Source organism: Notamacropus eugenii, chromosome 1 (genome assembly GCF_028372415.1).
Source record: "Notamacropus eugenii isolate mMacEug1 chromosome 1, mMacEug1.pri_v2, whole genome shotgun sequence".
Classification (NCBI taxonomy): domain Eukaryota; kingdom Metazoa; phylum Chordata; class Mammalia; order Diprotodontia; family Macropodidae; genus Notamacropus; species Notamacropus eugenii.
Window position 1 is genome coordinate 345,363,638 of NC_092872.1, and position 20,482 is coordinate 345,384,119.

At 42.6% G+C, this 20,482-nt stretch overlaps 1 protein-coding gene across 1 annotated transcript; it reads left to right on the forward strand.

Annotated features, from left to right (window-relative positions):
• Nucleotides 1-486: 486 nt before the first annotated feature.
• SOWAHA (sosondowah ankyrin repeat domain family member A) lies at nucleotides 487-3,766 on the forward strand. Its single transcript, XM_072630015.1, has one exon. It carries the CDS (start codon nucleotides 636-638, stop codon nucleotides 2,280-2,282), a length of 1,647 nt encoding a protein of 548 aa, XP_072486116.1. The 5' UTR covers nucleotides 487-635; the 3' UTR covers nucleotides 2,283-3,766.
• The last annotated feature ends 16,716 nt before the right edge of the window (nucleotides 3,767-20,482 follow it).

The following is a 20,482-nucleotide window of genomic DNA, read 5'->3' on the forward strand; positions in this document are numbered from 1 at the left end:
ACAGGCAGCACTAAGCACCACATATTCATTTTTAATTTTTCAAATGAATAAGAAATGAAGCAAGAAAGACATTTGGCACTTAAAAGTTATTGAACTTTTCCGGGGAAAAGCGACCAACTACAAGAGGGGAGTTTAGGCGAGCTGGCATTAAGCCGGACAGAAGTCGGAGTATTCCTAATTCACAGCTCAGGCTGTATCAACTGTCACGAGTAGGCGGAGCTTCAGCGCCGGCTGGAAGGATGACGAGCTCTAATTGGGTAGAGCAACAATAAAACCAGGAGGGCGAGGTTCCCTAGGTCTGGCTAGGGTAGGTGGAAACGCCCCCCCCCCCCCCCCCGAAAGGTGGGGGAGGGGTCATGAAAAGGTTAAAATTCAGGTAGCCTGAGCCAGCCCGGACTACAACTCCCAGATCCCTCTGCTGTGGATCCTCCCCCCTCACCTCCCCCCCCCCCCCCCCCGTCAGACACCCTCCCCCGGCAGCGCCCACCTGCCAGAGACTGGGAACAGCGCCCCAAGGAAGGAGCTGCCAGGGCCGACAGGTGGGAAGCGGGCTCCGGGAGAGCCGGGGGAGGGGCTCGCCTCGGGCGGAGCTGCCAAGGCCAGGAGAGGGTCCGGCCGGCCCGAAGCCCGCAGGGATGGCTCTGGCGGCGGCAGCGGCGGCCGCGGCGGCAGGGGTGAGCCAGGCGGCCGTGCTGGGCTTCCTGCAGGAGCGCGGGGGCAAGGTGCGCAACTCGGAGCTCGTGAGCCGCTTCAAGCCGCTGCTGGACGCGGGGGACCCGGGCGGCCGGGCTGACCGCAGGAGATGCTTCAAGCAATTTGTCAACGACGTGGCGGTGGTCAAGGAGCTGGACGGGGTCAAGTTCGTGGTGCTGCGCAAAAAGCAGCGCGCCTCCCGCGCCCCGCAGCCCGCGTCCCCGACGCCGCCCGAGGCCGCTGGGGACCCGCTCCCAGGGGACCCGCCGACCCCCGCGGACCCCCCGGCTGAGCCGCCGCTGCCAGCGTCCTCAGATCCGGCCGCCGCCCAGGAGCACGGGTCTCTGTCCCCCCCGTCCGGGGAGCCCTCCCCGGAGCCCCCCCCGTCCCCGCCGTCCGGGGAGTCCCCCCCATCCCCGCCGTCCGAGGAGCGCCCCCCGTCCCCAGACCTGAAAGAAGCAGCCGCTGCCTCTGCCCCCACCCCAACTCCGGCCCTGCCGTCCAGGGACACGCCCGCGGCCCCTCCGGAGACCCCGGCTGCGCCCGGGGAGCTGCCCCCGCTGCAGCCGCGGAAGCCCTGCATGCTGCCCGTCCGCTGCGTCCCGTCGGTGATCCGGGTCCGGGCCGAGGAGCAGGGCCTGCGGCGGCAGCTGTCGGAAGAGCCGGCGGTGGCAGCTTCGTCCCTGCTGCTCGTGCCCGGGGACTCCCCGCGGCTGCGGCGGCGGCTCTCGGTGGAGGAGCCGGGCCTGGGGCTCGCCCTGGGGGGCGGCCGGTCCCCTCACCTCCGGCGCCTGTCCCGGGCCGGCCCGCGCCTGCTAAGCCCCGAGCTGGAGGAGCTGCCCATCGCCGTCCCGCAGCCGCCGCCGCCCACCGTGCCCTTGGAGCCAGCCGAGCACGAGTGGCTGGTGAGAGCGGCCAGCGGCCGTTGGACTCACCAGCTCCACGGGCTGCTGCTGCGGGATCGGAGCCTGGCGGCCAAGCGCGACTTCATGTCGGGGTTCACCGCCCTGCACTGGGCGGCCAAGAGCGGCGACCGCGAGATGGTGCTGCAGCTGGTGGAGGTGGCGCGCCGCGCGGGGGCGCCCGTCGACGTGAACGCCCGCTCTCACGGCGGCTACACCCCGCTGCACCTGGCGGCCCTGCACGGCCACGAGGACGCGGCCGTGCTGCTGGTGGAGCGCCTGGGCGCCAAGGTGCTGGTCCGAGACCACAGCGGGCGGCGCGCCTACCAGTACCTGCGGCCCGGCGCCTCGTACGCGCTGCGCCTGCTGCTGGGCGACCCGGCCCTCCGCGGCCCGGCCGAGCACGGCGGCCCGGCCAAGCGGCCCGTGCAGGTGGCCGCCTCCATCCTCAGCTCCACCACCAGCGCCTTCCTGGGCGTGCTGGCCGACGACCTGATGCTGCAGGACCTGGCCCGCGGCATCAGGAAGTCCGGCTCCTTCAGCAAGCTCCTGGGGGCCTCCCCCATGGCGCCCCGAAAGAAGGCCAAGGCCAGACCGGGCCTTCCCGCCTTCCCTGCTGCCTCCACCCAGGCCTCCACCGCGGGGTCCAAGCGCTGGCCGGGCACCGACCTCTTCCAGAGCCATTAGCCCGACTTGTGGCGCGGTCGCAGGTCTGGCCACGGTAGCCCGGCCCCCACTACCCGGTCTAACCTCCCCCCCACAGCCCCCCAGTCTAGGCCTCCCTGCGGTGCTGGACCCATCAGTGCACGCCTGAATCTCCTGTGGGGGTCAGATCCTCGGAGAATTCACTTCTCATTTAGAAATTCAGTTCACATAACTGTTAAACCGTGGGTACTAAGGATGAAAGATTAAAAAGGGCAACAGCTGGTCTGATCCCTTACCAAATAACTCAGTGTTAGTCGGCACTCTGTGTGCCATGGGCCTAGGTCAAGACCAGTGACATGGTGTAAATGACTTTTGGGGCTCAGTCCGCATCATCTGACTGTGAGGTGCCATGAGATGGCAAATCAGTTGTATTTTGTTCTTAAATGAAGAGAAGAATCTGTATTTTATAATGGTCTGCCCTTTTTGAAATGGTGTTTATTCTCTTTTCAGGCAAGGTCTTCATTAAGTTTTTTTAAAACCACATGGTTAACATTTTAAAACCATTTTTAAGAAAAGCAGATATAAAACAAATGAGTCCTAGCCATCTGACATTCCTGAATTTTTTTACCTACCTCATTTTAGAAAACCTGGCGCAGAGCAGCCATTGTGACCATTGTGAATGTACTTCCAGTTGTACTGTGAATGTGAAATGGGATTCTTCTTGCAAGGACATTCTGTTCTTTAAAAAGAAGCAATGCCCAGATATTTGCTAGTGGAACATAGAGCTAATGATTAAAGAGGGAGTTTTATGCAGTAACAGTTTTCCCTTGATTTTCACGATCTTATTTACATGTTGTATAAATGAATTTAGTGGCATTTGACACCCGTGAGTTCCCTTTTTTTGTATGAAGTATTTTGAATGTTTTAAAAATCCTGTGAAATATCCAGCATCTTCGTGCCATACTTTTGAATCTGTGAATCTGCCTTGTTTTGAGCCTTACAGATGTTTGTTTGTTGACATTATACAATATGGCATGCTAAATATTTAAAGAAAACAGTGAAACAGCATTCCAGCTGAAAAGCAACTTGTTAATTATTAATGTCTGCACATAAGGAATGACTTGTGTATTTAGGCTTTGAATAAACAAAGGATATGGTACCAATTTGAATAGGTTATATGAAAGAAAACATTCTAAAATATCAGTACATCTGTTTGCTCAGTGATCTTAGACTTTAGTTTCTTTATATGTAAAATGATGGGGTTGAGATAAGTGTTCTCTGCTCTTCTCAAGCTCTAAGATTTTGTGCTTGTAATGGAGTCTTTTCCTAATTATAAAGGTACCTAGGCAACCTTTTTCAATCAAGTGATGTTCCCATTTCTACAGGTTGTTTTAGTATCAAAGGGATAGACTAGTTTTCTATTGTAAAAGGTTGTTCCTTTTCCTTAAGATACTTAATAGAGGGGCATTTGAAATTGTTTGGAATGTTTTTATTCTGGAGTAAATTAAAGAATACTTCCTTTTTACTGCCTGATGTACTTCAATGAGACATTCTGCATATTTCTGCTCCATTATATAGTATTATAATTTGTTCCTTCTTTCTTCTCCATAGTGCATTTCTTAGAATACTTAAGATTTGAAAGACTATAGATTATTCCCAGTTAAGGAAGGATTTCCTATATGCTAAAACAGAGTAATAGAAATAAACATGCTACAGTTCAGCAAGTTCTGCTAGTCTAAAAATGTTGCCATTGTGAAAAGCTAACCTATAGAAAATGCCCATTTAAATCCATTATTTCACAAGAAAAGTCCCTATATACAGTGACTCTAACAATCTTAAGTAGCTGTCATTGTTGAAATCTAAAATACATATTATTTGTACAGTGTAATTGTATGAACATCTCTCCCAATTTAGGGCAATCATGACTTGGAAAGGGAACTTAGCTTTTAAGTGTTAGAAAACAATGTTCTTTGAAGTGCTATCAGAGGCAAAGACAATGTATTTTTAAAATTATAATGTATTTATAAAAAGTTAAAGGGTTCAGCCCCAAAACTGTCCACAGATGTCCTTGGGTTGGTGGAAAAGGGCTCTGCCTCAGTTGCTTCCTCAGTGACCTTGGGTGGCAAATCTCTTTATCTCCTTTAGTCTTGGTTTCCTCCCCTTTAAAAAAAAAAAAGTGCAACTGGATGGTCCTACCTAAACCCTACAAGTTTAATGTGAAAACCTCTAGTAAGTGGCAACTTGGTATCTCACAAGACCCTAAGAATGATCTTTTCTGGACAATTCACAATTAATCTTAGACTTTTTCCTGACAGTCTATCATTAGAGAAATTAGACATAGAAAGGGGCTTTCAGAGGTTGGCTGGCCAAGAACTACTTCTGCCTCTTTGCCTTGCCTTGTCTTGCTTCAAGTCCCAGGTCTGACATGCTCACCCCAAGGGGCAGCTCTGGAAGGAAGAGGGGTGCTGCCTACCCTGTCCCACCATCTCCCTAGGCCACTTCCTGGGATGGGCTAGGTACGTTGTTTCCTTCTGACAGCTGTGGGTCTCTCATCAGGTCAGCCCCAAAAGTATCCTTTCAACATATCCTAAGATCGCAGTAGCTGCATGTTTTTCCCCGTTTGGCATTTGAAATGAGTTTGGGGTTCACTGAAACACCTATCAAGTAAACAGGTGCCACTTGCCCCCCAAAAATGAGGGCTCAACTTTGGTCCTGTGTTTCATTGTTATAGGGAATTCCTAGCTGAGAGAACTCTACCAAGGCACTTTGGTCCTTGGCTGCAACTTATAGCCTTACAGTGTTGCCTATGACCTTGAGAGGTTAAATATCAAACTCAGGTTCACATAGCCAGTTCAGGTCTCAGGAGGAACATGAACAAGAACTTCCTGGCTCAGAGACCAGCTCACTTAAATTTAAAAAAAAAAAAAAGTCAATAGAAAAATAGAATTTGCTTTACAGAAATATGGTATAACTTTAAGAACCTGTATTTATAATATAAGCTACTTTGGATTCAACTATGATCTTTATGCTAAGGACTCTCAAATCTCCATTACTGGATCTTTCTCCTGAGCTCCAGTCCCACATGTCCAACTGCCTGCTATATATCCCCATCTGGATGTCCCCTTGACATCCACAATTCACATGTTTTCCAAAACCCACTCCTCCTCCTAATTTCCTTGTTTCTTTCAGGTTCTCAACCACAGAGTCATCTTTGACTTTTCACCCTCCCCATATCCAATTAAATAAACATTTATTGAGAAACTCTTAGGTACTAGATACTAAGGCAGTCAGTGTGTACACAGAGACAAAAATGATAGTCCCTGGTTTCAAGTATCTTACTTTTCTATTATGTACATGTACAAGGGGCAACTAGGTGGTACAGTAGATAGAGCACCAAGCCTGCAGTCAGGAAGACCTGAGTTCAAATGTGGCCTCAGACACTGGCTGTGTGACCTTAGGCAAGTCCCTTAACCCCTATTTGCCTCAGTTCCTCATCTATAAAACTGGGGAGAGAATGGAGAAGAAAATGGAGAACCACTCCAGTATCTTTCCCAAGAAAACCCCGAGTCCAAGGAGTCACAAAGAGTCCAACATAAGATAAGCATATGCAAAACAGATCTAAAATAAGTCTTTGAGGTTCTATTCTGCAGAGATGCAATCTTACGTCCATGCTATTTTCTCCACTCACACAGCCAACACCTTAATTCAGTCCCTTACCCTATTTCTCCTAGACTGTTCCAATAGGCAGTTGAGGTCCCTGATTCCAGTCACTGGCTAATACACTCCATCCTCCATGTCATAGCCAACGTGGTATTTCGAAAACCTAAATCTGATCATGCCATGCACCTGCTCAAAAGCGTCTGTGGCTCCCTGTTCTAGTATAAATATAAACTTCTCTGTGTGGCATTAGAGCCTGTCATAATCTGATTTTGATTTGTCTTTGCAGCACAATTAGACGTTACTTTCAACATATACTGTATTTCTAACTGCAAGGGCATACTAGATGCTCCTAAACCTGAAATTTCATTTCCTACCTCCATGCTTTTTTATAGGCTGTATCTCATTACTGGAATTCCCCTTTTCCTGCCTTCAAGCTGCACACCTTAGAACCCCTAGCTCCCTTTAATGCTCAGCTAGAGGGGCCGTCACTCAGGAAAGCCCTCCCCCTAACTTTGTGTTTATTTTTAATATATTTTGTATTTGCTTTATCTCCATACATGTGATTTCTTCCCTTCTTCCTCTCCTTGAGGAAGATGAGCTCCTTAAATACAGGGACTAGCACAGTGCCTGGCACATAAGCGCTTAATAAATGTTTTTTGAGTTAGATTGACGGAGATAGCAATCAGTCACTAAATTAGGGCAATTATAATTGGCATTCTTTTGCAGTCACAAGGTTTTAATCCGAGTTAATTGTTAATATGCCACAGTCATATAACACTTTTAAACTTTAATATTTCAGATTGTCTCCTTAGGAGAGCTGACTCATTTTTTCCAAACCCTGCAAACAGAAGAGGAGATAAGTGGAATGGATAATCCTAAAGGTCAAGAAAATGGTCCCTGGTGCTGATCGCCTAACTAGGGTTTTTTACCATTAACATCTCTTGCGTCAGTCAATTCAATTCAACAAGTACATACCAAGTATAGGCACGATGTTAGGCACAGAGGATAAGAATGACAAAAAAATAAATGAAACAGTTCCTGCCCTTAAGGAGCTTCTACTCTGCTGGAGGGATATAGTATGTCCACCAATAAGGAAAATATAATGGAGCGGATGCTTCTGAGAAGGTGAATAAGCAGATGCTATGTGTGTAGCCTGCAACTGCCTATGAGGTTTTTAGTTAGCCTACAGTTAGGCTGGGACTGCTTGTTCAACAGACTCGAAATTGCCAAGGGCCCCCAAACCAGCTTTCTGTCTCACTAGACTATTTAAAATGGTTTTCTGAAGCTGGTTGTTAGTGTTATCTTGATTTCTTTTCACCTTAACTAATTGCTCTTTCCCTGCCCTTCCTCCTCCCTGTGGACTCTGATCTGCAAATTAAAATTATTGCCAAGAGAGAAGCATCATAATGTTTGTGAAGGAGTTAGAACCCCAATCTAAAGCATCGTTGAATAACTACTAGGAGATGGAAAAATGATACAAAACCTTTATTTTGAAGTGGAAAAATCCAGTTTGGCATTTCAAAGCTTTGGCCAGCAGTGGGGATTACTTCTTTAAAGTGAGATCTGACCTTAACCAAATGAATTGAGAACAGTTTCCTACTCTCCCCCCTCTTTTCCTACTCCCCTGAAATTCCTTTCATTGTTATTTCCTTTTTCCAGAGCCATAGTTTGACTTAAATTTCCAGTTCTTTTATTTCTGATTTATATGCGAATCAATAGTCCTGAGGGTTGGTTTCTAAGTGAGTTGTACTAATGAAGATCTTCAAAGCTTATAAAATCCACTTGGCAAAAAGTACGGTTTTGTGCAGAGCAGATTGTTCAGAACAGCTTGATTGCTGGTTTAGGGCTGTGAGAAATGTTCCTTTTCTATTCATTTTCCAATTTACAGTTTAAATGTAAAAAGTACACAAATTAAGCCCCAATTATGAGAAAAGGTGGGGGTGGTAGCTGAAACTAGGGAGGCACACTATAGGGTGCCAGCCTCTCGTTTCTCAGCAACCATTCCTTAGGATGGCTGAATATCTGGAAAGAGTATGAACTTATACAGGCTGGGGAGGTGGGGCGGGGTAATATAAACAAAGGCTGATCCTACACCCCATTAATATCCCCTGTCAAGGACCTGGGCAAAAATACCATGAGCTGGTACAGAGGTGTTGCTAAAAAAGAGGCTTATTCAATCACCCACAAGAGCCACTCAATGTGAGTGCTGGTAATGACTGGGGAAGAAAATTCAGGGCCAAAGAAAACAGAGATGATTGACCTTTTCATTCCTATTGACAAGTGAGTTTTCACTTTGTCCCAAACCACTCCTTTCTCTCATTGTGGACAGCTACCACTTTACTGCATTTCCCATTCTAATAACAGAGTAATGAGCCCCATAGTCAGACATTTCTTTTTAAAGATGTAGCTTTTCAAAGGGAGAAAGAAAATCTGCTGACACCCCTTCAACCCTTTCCAAAGTACTTTCCTCCCTGAAACTTCAGCTTCTATACTGGTTAAGACTAGGGGCGGTTATTTGGACCTGGACTTAGTATATTGTAAGTTAAAAAAACAAGACTGGATGGCTGATTTCATTGGTGTAGGGAACTCCTAGGTGAGGGAATTCTCCTCTGCAAATCAGCACCTTCTATGTGAATTATAGTGTTAGGGAATTAGCTTTTTTTTTTAACTTTTCCAGGGTTTCACAGCAAGTCATATGTCTAGCAGCGAGCCAAAGTCTTCATGGCTCCAAGGCCAGTGTGACACATTAGATATATTATGGTTTTTATGACACATTCTAGAGTCAGCAGTACAAAACACCCTGTTTCCACTTTGAATAAAGTCCTCTCAGTAAATACTGTGTCTGCTGGGCACAGTGGTTGTTGTTTGTCCTTGTTGTATGAAGAGGACCATGACATCAGGAAGATGATACTGACTGCAAGGTCACCAGCCTCACTTTCCCCTCCACAGCCATCTGGGTCCAGTGGCAAGATGCAGATCAGGACCCTTGGAGATAGTCCCTATTGGACACAGAAGAAAAGGGAAAAAGTAACTGGAAGGAGGAAGAAAAGAAAGATAGAGGAAGAAAAGACATTCAATAACTCCTGGGTCATTGGTTAAGAGGTTAAGATTTTAGAAAGAAAAGAACCTTAGAAGGCTCGAACTTTCTTGAGGAGGCCCACTGTACAGGAGAGGAAAATATCTTACTATGGAAAAACCTAGACATTAACTTGATTCATTTCAATAATCAGAGAAAACCTGATGTTGCCTGGTCTGCAGGGCTGAGGGAGTAGAGGACTTCTTTTTTTAAGCTATACAAATTTGCACTGGCTTCCCTAGCATCTTGAACTATATCTAAAAATATCACAATAAGAGAATGAGATGAGGACAGGGATTGGAACAAAATGAAGAAATAAATCTCATTCAGGCAAAGGAGAGGTTAAGTATAAAGAATCTGCTTTTCTTTTTAGAAAACCTTGAAAACTAAAGACCACCCACGATTTTCAAAAGGAAAGAAGCAAAGTACAATTCTAGAGCATATATTAGTCTTCAGCAGGAGCGATATATGTTTTATCTAAAAAGATATATGTACATTTTATTGTGCTCAGTAGCAGGGTTTTTATTCATACTGAAGCATCAGTTATAAGACTATTTAAAATATGGAAATAACTTTGTATAAAAAAGCAAACTTCAGAGCAGAATTTTCTAAATCACGTGGACTCTGTATAGAATTTGTCATAGACTTATTAGATTAATAAAACAAACTCAGGAAAATTAAGACAAAAAAGGGAGTTTGTTGAAGCACACCGAAGCAGCATGTTGGGTGTGACCTAGACAATTCAAACTGTCTCCTGCTCTTCTAGAAAAGAGTAAACCATTTCCATACGGGAAACATAATCCTGATTGTTACATTTTTTAATAAGGAAATGGGGTTAGTGACACCTCAACTCTTCCCTTATTACGTGTAACATCATAGGGAGATGAGGGTAGCACTCAAGAGATACAATTAGTGTACATGTAGACCACTCTGTCCTGCCGGCTGGCTGTAAAAAGCCAAAGTAAGCAAGTTTAAAACATGGAGTCACTTCAGAATGACCCTGCACTAGTGACTGATTTTACACAATATCCCCCCCTTTGTTCCTACCCATAGTCATGGTGCAGCATCACAATCAGATCTATATCATTCGAATCCTCAATTGCATCATCCTCATCTGCCAGCAACTGGTGGATCGGAGGCATGGCAGTTATAGAAAAGAAAGAGATAGCAGCTGGAGGTAGGCGAGCCTGTACCATCTCTACATGACTGGTTTATTGATCTGAGGGTCAAGATTTATATACTCTCTTAAGGAAGCAAGCAAGCAAGGTTATTCCCATGAGAACATTTTTAGCTTACATCTTTTACTTCCTAATCTTAGTTCCTTCTGCGTAACAACCTCAGGGTACACAATCAGGGTCAGGACGATCTTATCCTTGCTTATCAGGAGTGGGATTTCCTGAGAACATCAGCTCTAGTACAAGTCTCAAGTTAAACCTCGATAGTACCTCACATTTTGGACTCCATCAGTACTGGCCCTCTACTTTCATCTCTGCTGCTTGAATTAGTTTCAGTAAGCATTAGTGCCTATAAGCTAGAGGACTTAAAGTTACAACAGGAAATGTGCACTGTGGCCAGGAGTAATAAAAAAATAATCCCATGTTTCCTTCAGTGTCATAAAAGTTAAAAAAGTTAATTAAGCAGACTTAATCTCATATATTCTTAAAGGAGATAAACCTTTTTGAATAGAGTCTATAGGTAAACTAAATTAGGTTACAGATTAAACTCCTTAGAGAGTTCACTATGAACTAATTTGAGAGGGGAGATTTCCGTATCACCAAAGTAAACAAGACAATTCAGAGAAATTCTTTTTTTATACAGTTAACTAAAGTAATAACCTAATTATTTTGGGGAACTTCAAATTTTCTTTTGGTTTTCACCTAAGGAATACTGAAAAGTTAACATTATTATTCCATAAATCAAGTTTTGATCAGGTGAAGTTAATACAAACAGAAAATTTTCAGTTATTCAGTTGAATAAAAAGTCACAGGAAGAATGCCCCTGATCTTAAGCAATAAATGAAAGGAACTAGGACATACCTCTTTTCCAGACAAACATAAACACTATGAAACAAAATGCCAAAGTAATGCAATAATGATCATCAATAGTAAATAGAAATGCATCTCCTTATAACCTAGTAACCAACTCCCAATATCCATTTAAATTAGAATCTTGAGTTCCAAATGTCACATGTAGTGGTCTGGTCCCTGGAAACATCTTCTCTTAGACATTCTGGAATAGGCCTCATTCTCAAGGCAGCTCTGAAGAGGGCTTCTCTTAGTAGACCTGTTTCTCTGGTTCTAAGTGACTTGCTAAGTAATTCTGCTCAAATCTTCCAGTAACAAGACTCAATGCAATTTAGTACGCCCTCCCAAATTTAATTTTTCAGTAACTACTCCATGTGGTAAGAATTAACTCAAACATTGTGGATCTAACCCTATTATAGCAACAGAGCTATAAGAACAATATAAAATTAGGAGCCCATAATTCACCTGAAACTTTCTATCTTTACCCAAACCTGATATAGACCAGGGATTCTTAAACTTTTTCCCACTCCTGATCCCTTTTCCTGTTTTGGCTGGGTTAGTTGGAATTGCATGTCTTGAGGGTACGCACAGTGCAAAGTGTGAACGCTTTGTGTTCCAAACCATGGCTATAGTGAAGTTGTATGATGCAACATGGGCAAGCACTGCTAGAAACACCTCAGATTCATTACAAATTTGATTTTTAATTAATTTTTGGTCATTGCACATTCAGAAACCTTTTACTGCTGTCAAAGTTTTTGCAACCTCACATGGGATCTTGACCCACAGTTTAAGATGTGCTCGAATTGACAATGCTATCAAGGAGCTGAAGGAAAAATCTTAAAGAAGGATCCATGAGGACCTGGCTAATAAAATGAACCCTTCTGTCTCTTTATATTATCACATAGATACTTCAAAATAGGAAGAAAAAAGCCAAGCCAACTGTGTTTAAAAATTCTTTATAGGGGGGACAGAGCCAAGATGGTGGAGTAGAAAGACACAGATATGGAGGTTCCCCCCCACACAGCCCATAAAAAACCTGTAGAGAGGGACTCTCAACAACTTCTGGAGCAGCAGAAGTGGAGAACAACAGAGTGGAGGAGATTTCCAACCCAGGGTGACCTGAAAGGCCCATGGGAAACGTCTGTTGCACCAGACACGGAGCAAAGCCCAGCTCAGCCTTGGCTGTGCAGCGAGGCTTGCGAACAGCCCTTGGGGGCAGAATCTCCACTCGTGGAATCCCCAGTCCCAGTAACAGCGGTTCCCAGATCCCTCAACCCACAGGCACCAAAGGTCAGTGATGGGGTTTTTTCAGCTGGCCAGAAAGGGAGAAGGGCCTTCCCATAGCTCAGGCAGCAGGCAGCTGCCTCAGAGGTCACATTGCAGGCGCAGCAGCTAATCTATTGTTGGAGCATAAAAACCCTGGGGGCACTGAGGAGCTGATTCTTGCCCCCGGGGGAGGTTGGTCTTTGTCTCACACTGAATGGCAGCCCTGCCCATCCAGCTTATCTGAAAATCAGCCCCCCATGCTGACTTGGCAGAACTGGAGGTCAGGTGGCTGTGGAGAGGAAACTCTGCTAAGATTCTGGGCACAAAAATTCCTCTCTGCACCCAAACCAATACACGCTTGATTGTGCCACCTTGGAGGAACTAAGATCTTACACATTCCCAAAGTATACCCTACTTTTGACAAAGGACCCAAAAGTCAAGTAACTGGTTGGGAAAAATGCCCCAAAAAGGGGAAAACAATAAGACCATAGAAGGTTAGTTTCTTGGTGAACAGATATCTTCTCCCATCCTTTCAGATGAGGAACAACAATGCTTACCATTAGGGAAAGACATAAAAGTCAAGGCTTCTGTATCCCAAACACCCAAAATAAATATTCAATGGGCTCAGGCCATGGAAGAGCTCAAAAAGGATTTTGAAAATCAAGTAAGAGAGGTGGAAGAAAAACTGGGAAGAGAAATGAGAGAGATGCAAGAAAAGCATGAAAAATGGGTCAACACCTTGCTAAAGAAGACCCAAAAAAATACTGAAGAAAATAACACCTTGAAAAATAGGCTAACTCAATTGGCAAAAGAGGTTCAAAAAGCCAATGAGGAGAAGAATGCTTTCAAAAGCAGAATTAGCCAAATGGAAATGGAAGTTCAAAAGCTCACTGAAGAAAATAGTTCTTTAAAAATTAGAATGGAACAGATGGCTAATGACTTTATGAGAAACCAAGAAATCACAAAACAAAACCAAAAGAATGAAAAAATGGAAGATAATGTGAAATATCTCATTGGAAAAACAACTGACCTGGAAAATAGATCCAGGAGAGACAATTTAAAAGAGCCTAGACATCATCTTTCATGAAATTATCCAGGAAAACTGCCCTGATATTCTAGAACCAGGGGGCAAAATAAATATTGAAAGACTCCACTGATCACCTCCTGAAAGAGATCCAAAAAGAGAAACTCCTAGGAATATTGTGGCCAAATTCCAGAGTTCTCTGGTCAAGGAGAAAATATTGCAAGAAGCTAGAAAGAAACAATTCAAGTATTGTGGAAAAACAATCAGGATAACACAAGATCTAGCAGCTTCTACATTAAGGGATCAATGGGCATGGAATATGATATTCCAGAAGTCAAAAGAACTAGGGCTAAAATCAAGAATCACCTACCCAGCAAAACTGAGTATAATACTTCAGGGGAAAAAATGGTCTTTCAATGAAATAGAGGACTTTCAAGCATTCTTGATGAAAAGACCAGAACTGAAAAGAACATTTGACTTTCAAACACAACAATGAAGAGAAGCATGAAAAGGTAAACAGCAAAGAGAAGTCATAAGGGACTTACTAAAGTTGAACTATTTACATTCCTACAGGGAAAGACAATATTTGTAACTCTTGAAACTTTTTTCAGTATCTGGGTAGTTGGTGGGATTACAAACACACACACACACACACACACACACACACACAGAGCACAGGGTGAATTGAATAGGATGGGATCATATCTTAAAATAATGAAATTAAGCAGTGAGAGAGAAATATATTGGGAGGAGAATGGAATGGGGCAAATTATCTCTCATAAAAGAGGCAAGTAAAAGACTTTTTAGTGGAGGGAACAAGGGGGGAGGTGAGAGAAAAAACATGAAACTTACTCTCATCACATTCAACTAAAGGAGGGAATAAAATGCACACTCATTTTGGTATGAAAACCTGTATCTTACAATACAGTATAGTGGGGGAGAAAGGGATAAGCAGGGTGGGGGGGATCATGTAAGGGAGGGCAGTGGGAGGAGGGAGCACTCTTGGGGAGGGACAGGATCAAAAGAGAGAATAAAAGAAATGGGGGGCAGGATAGGATGGAGGGTAATATAATTACTTACACAACACGACTATTATGGAAGTCATTTGCAAAACTACACAGATATGGCCTATATTGAATTTCTTGCCTTCCCAAAGGGAATGGGTGGGGAGGGAGGGATGAAGAGAAGCTGGAACTCAAAAGTTTTAGGAACAACTGTTGAGTATTGTCCTTGCAACTAGGAAATAAGAAATACAGGTAATGGAGTATAGAAATTTATCTTGTCCTACAGGACAAAAGAGAAGATGGGCTAAGGAAAGGGAGGGATGTTAGAAGGGAGGATAGATTGGTGATAGGGGTAATTAGAATGCTCAGTGTTTAGGGGTGGGAGGAGGGGAGAAATGGGGAGAAAATTTGGAACCCCAAATTTTGTGGAAATGAATGTTGATAAATAAATTTAAATTAAAAAATAAAAATAAAAATTCTTCATAATTATTAATGCAATTTAATATGTAAACTCAATTTTGAGAACTTATTACTAAAAACATGCCCAAGGCCTGTACATCCCATTAGAAATATTTGGAAGTCAATTGTGTGTGTATCCTGGTTCTTAGAGAAAACAGTCTAATCTTGCTGCTTTCTCAAAGTTTACTACTCTGTTAAATTTTTTTAAACTTTTTAAAAACTTTTACATCTTTATTCTATCCCTCTCCTTTGAAGATAGATAGATAGACATAGATGTAGACATATATTCTTCATATTATCCTGAAAGAACGAGACACTTCAAGGACCTAATCTTACACATGAATATATAACTATTAGCAAGGGGGTGACAAGCTTAAGAACTCATCTACTTATTTTCCTAAGATATGGAATAGACTACAAATCCTGATTAGAAACAGTAAGTTCTTTCATATTGATATCCAATAAAATGTTTTAGTATTAATATATTAATAGATTTAGTATTGCAACTACAAAACTTTTACTGTTCACCTTCCCTGATTATAGAAATTTGCTATGAAAGGGTAAAGGTTGCAAATTTCTATAATCAGGGCACAGTGGATAGAGTGCTGGGCCTGGTGTTAGAAAGACCTAAGTTCAAATCTAGCCTCAGACACTTACTAGCTGTGTGACATTCGGCAAGTCACTTAACCCTTGTTTATCTCAGCTTCTTCATCTGTGAAACTCACTGGAGAAGGAAATGGTAAACCTCTCTAATTCTTTTGCCAAGAAAACCTCAAATAGGGTCATGAAAAATAGGACAAGACTGAAAGGACTGAACAGTGACAACAACCATGAAAGGAAAAGGGGAGAACATGATTATGATTGTCCCATCAAGCATACAAATTGACCTGACATAAGCCATAGCAGGGGAAAGAACTCCCTTATGTTTATTTGATTCTGAGAGAAAGTTAAACAGCCAATAATATCACAAAGTTCCACATTATTCACAGGGTATCAAAGATAAGCTCAGAATTTAACTGGGTGGAAAAATTTCCTGCTCAGAAAGGAAATATCACAATGGGAAATAGTCAAAAGGATAGTACCTTCATGTAAGTAAGGTTGTCTCCCCAACTTTCCCAGATAGGAACATCCACCTGCAGCAGTCCTCTTATCACGTTTCCTCTGGGCAATATATGACGTTCCCCTTGAATGATAGATTATTGACTCAATAACAGTGTCATTCCTTGGAAATAAAAACTCAGAACAATATCAGATTACAGTCCCAAAATATGTGACCTCAAAGAGCAAAAGTTTGCTAATCATAGTTTAGGGCTAGATTATTATTATTTTCCTCATGTTGCAATAACAGTTAACAATGAACACATATGAAGACATCTTAGCTCTCCTTCATTTATAAATTAAGAAGAATCACATTCTGGAGTTTCACACATATGGTGAATACATCCATCATGTGAGAGTTGATTCAAAACTTCAGAAAATGCTGACTAGAGTAAGCCTCCAAAACTGTATTCCCTATTTATCCCTAAGGCAAAAACTAAATCTTTGAATCTAAGGTCTACTGTTACTAAGTTGACTAAAAGACGTAACTTCAATTCATATTATTTATTAACAGGTACAATATCATAATATCCACAAGTGACAGCCAAATAATCTACCAGAAAAAGCCCACTCTTTACTATAAAATAATTTATAAGTTCTTTGTCCTATTTATTTGACTGGGAGTGGCCCTCTCAAACTTCATTACTGTAGAATTTTACAACATGCAGTCAGCAGGATTGATAAGATCATATGACTCTGTCTGACTAGATAGTTCCAAAACTTTATCCATTTTAAAGTAAAATAAACCCAATTAAATGCTTAATAGTTTACAAACATTGTAACCACATTTTTTAACAGCTCAATTCATAATCTAATAATATCCAGATTAAAAGGAAAGTTACTTTCCTAATGATACATTCTGTATCCTTTTTCGAGTTAACAGCATTTCTTATATAATTGTTTCCCAAAATTCAAAATACAAGAAAATTTTGAAGTCTAACAGTAACACAAACAACGCAACAGATTTTAAAATATAATAGCTTTTTGCCAATAGTACCATAATCTATTTTTGTTATGCTCTGGTTCTTCAAGTCTGGTTTTTAGCATGCTCAGCTGACAATAATCAAAGGTCTGTATTTATTTGACCAAATTTGTTTCCCACAATTATCTAAGTACTGAGTCCAGTACAAACTGAGTTCTGTCACTCAAACTTTGGATATTCTTGATTGCATGGGCAGTTTTCCCTTATCCCAAAGCTTGCCTAACAGGGAGTCAGTAGGAGGCTTAGTCTGTGCCAATCCCATCTTGATACATGTATCCCCTTGCTTGCTGGCAACTTAAAACATCTTTAGGACATCCTCTGATTAATAAGGAAAATTAAGACGAAAAAAGTTTGTTATGACACATTAAAGTAGCAGCATTGGATGCTGCCTAGAATTCAAACTGCACCCTGCTTTTATAGATAAGAATAAACAACTACCTTATAAGGGAAGACAAGCCTGATTGATACACATTTCAATGAGGAAATGGGGTTAGTGCCACATCAGCACCTCACATGTTACAGAGTGATAGGGAGTTGGGATTAGCGCTAAGGAGATACCATTATTGAACATGTGGACAGCTGTCTCCTGACCTTTTCTGCTGTCTCCTGCAGACTGGCTGCAAAAAGTCAAAAGTCAAGCAAGGTTAAAACATGGAGTGACTCCAGTATGGCTCGGCATTAGTGACTGATTTAACACAGGAGCTTAGATTTGGAGCAAGAAGTGATCATAGAAGTCAACCCTTTTATTTTACAGATAAGGAAATTGAGGGCCGGAAAAGTTAAGATTACATTTAAAAACTCAGATAGTAAATGACAAAGTTGAGCAGAAATCCTTTGACTCCAAATCTAGTACACCCTACCCTAGATAACCCCTGAATGGACCAAAAGCTCCAAAAATGAACTATCTCTTTGCAAGAACAGTGTTCTAGTCTCTAGTTCTTACAGCTGCAAATCCATTAACATACTTTTGGAGGGAGAGATTTCCTACTTTTGAGGGAATTCTAGCATAAATAACACCCATTCAGAGATGCAGATGGGTCACTCCTCTGTAATTTATAGCCTTATTTATCTGGGAAGTTACCTGAGAAGTTACATGATTTTCCCACAATTACCTTGCTAGTATATGTTGGAGGCAAGAATCACCCCTTTCCCTGTTTGCCTCATGATCTAGGAACCTCTAATTCTCTTCAAGGTTCAGTTCAAGGAGCACCCCGTTCAAGAAAGCCTTCTCTGTGTGGAGGAAATTCTGATTTTTATAATAGTCAATATGTATAATGAATATACTAATAGATTAGATTTTGCAGAATTGCCTTTTCTAGCTTGTGAGTCAGAGTCACAATGAAGCTTGAACTGGTCCAAACTTTGATAAAGCTCACAATCACTGGCATCCTTCTGCCTTCTTGCCTGCTTGAAGTGAAGCATATCAAAACTGTAGAACCTGGTAATCCCATCATGGAACTCTAGTCCCTTGACCCACCAAGTAACGACTCACAGGACTCCAGAATTGTTGTATTGTCTTCCACTCTGGCCCTGGGAATGATTGTTTGTAATCCACCTTCTCCCCTCCCTTCTCACTTGTGATTTATGTGTATAATTTCTGCCTTCACTTCAACAAGGTGGAATTCTGATCAGGAGAATTCCCGATTTGCAAACCTGTTCTTTAAAATGAAACTAATTAATTATTCAGCTACCTGATTACTGGCACTTTGTCTTTGGCCTGCTGTTCCGTCGGTCACTCTCCCGTTAGCGACTGGCTCAGTAAAACCCTGTTAACAAGTGCTGCTTTGTATAAATATCATAGTGCCTTAGTGTGAACTTATCATTCACTCTCCACCAAAGCCAATAAGCTCCTTGAGGGAAGGAATTGTCTCCAGAACAAAGTCAGTACATTTCTACTATAATATGATGCCTCTCCATACACAGGTGGATTGTCTGCCATATACTAGATCTGAAGTGGGGAACCTGAGGCCTTGAGGTCACATGTTGCCCTCTAGGTCCTCAAGTGCAGCCCTCTGACTGAATCCAAACTTCACAGAAGAAATCCCCTTAATAAAAGGATTTATTCTGTAAAACTTGAACTCAGTCAAAAGGCCACATCCAAGGACCTAGAAGGCCACATGTGACCTCAGGGCCACAGGTTCTCCATCCCTACAAAAAACCATTGCAAATAGTATACCTATTATCCAAATAAGTAATAAACAGAAATTAGAGAAGTTATACAAATTAGGCTGAGCAATAGAATATACCAGTGCAAATGAGCTCCTTACCTGTTAATGAGATAACATCTCAGTATAAGCAAGGAGAGAGCTCAATAGCGTGAGCTCAGCAGTCTCTACGGTTGCAAGCTCTGAAAGTCAGGGACAGGATTTTACTGAGCTCCAACACACCCCTGAATATAAGATATGAGATGATCCTTTCCTAAAAGGATATTTAGGTGCATCTTGGAAATACCCAGCAACAAGACTGGGGGAATGGTGGTGGTGATAGAACTAATATCTGCTAGTATTTGTCCCTGTTTACCACAAAATGGGGTAAACTAGATTTTCCCTGTAAGACAACCAAGTTAGGCTTTGATTGGCCTGGGGTTGGGGCAAGGCTCAAACTGTGCCTCCCCTAATATAGCTTCTTGATAGTCTCTGAGTGGTTACCTGATCACCTAAGGGCATAAAAGGACCCACCCACATAGGGTCTGTGTCCTTCAGATTTGGTAAATGTCCCAAGATCTTTTGAGCCATCAATACCTTGCCCTACATTTCCACATAGAGCCATGGGTAGCCCATTACCAGAGCTAAGGGTCACTGTATTCTTGTTGCATATGCTTTTCACATTAGGATCAAGTAAATATTTCTTTTTGTTATGTGTTCAATGACTTATGAATGATTCATTTCATCCCATCACTGAACCTGAACTAAAAGGTACCAATCCTGAACTAGGCAAACCCCTAAAAGGGGAGAAGATAAGATTTCAGATCTTACTAGGAAAGGTCAAATACCACTGCTTGGGAGACTTAGAGACTATGTTGTTGATTTTGTTTTCTTTGTGGCAAGGAGTCTTGGGGGGAGGGTGCCAAAATTTTAGACTTTAATAGGAATAGTAGATTGTAGGATACATGGAATTTCTAATGCTATTAGCTTTATAAAAATTTTCATTAAATAAAAGGTACTTATGTGGATAAGTAGTCTTTGGGGGCCATGCAAAGTTGGGGAAATTAGGATTTCAAATAGAATGTAAGATATGTAAATCCCACCACCCCCCTCACTATCCAAATCTGGGACAGTTTGCCCAACAGCACTGTTTATGTGGAAGGAGATTTCTGATTGGCTGAATGATCATAATACCTAGTGTCTGTATGGAGACAAATACTTTAAAGAAGGAATTCAAGAGAAGAGGATGAGAGAAGCAAGTTCAGATTTTTGAATCTTCACTCTCCACATGAAAGCCTCTGATCGCCATGATCTTTCAAACCTCAACAAGACAGAAATTATGTGCCAAACATAAAGCACCTTCAGCTGCCTCCATGGTCTAAGACACCAAAAATCCAAAAGAAGCTTTTGAAAAATCCCTCATAAAATCTAGGACCTAATGCTCACCTACTCTGAGCCCTCTTACCACCCCTCTCTCACCTTCCACATCACGAGCACTGAGGCTG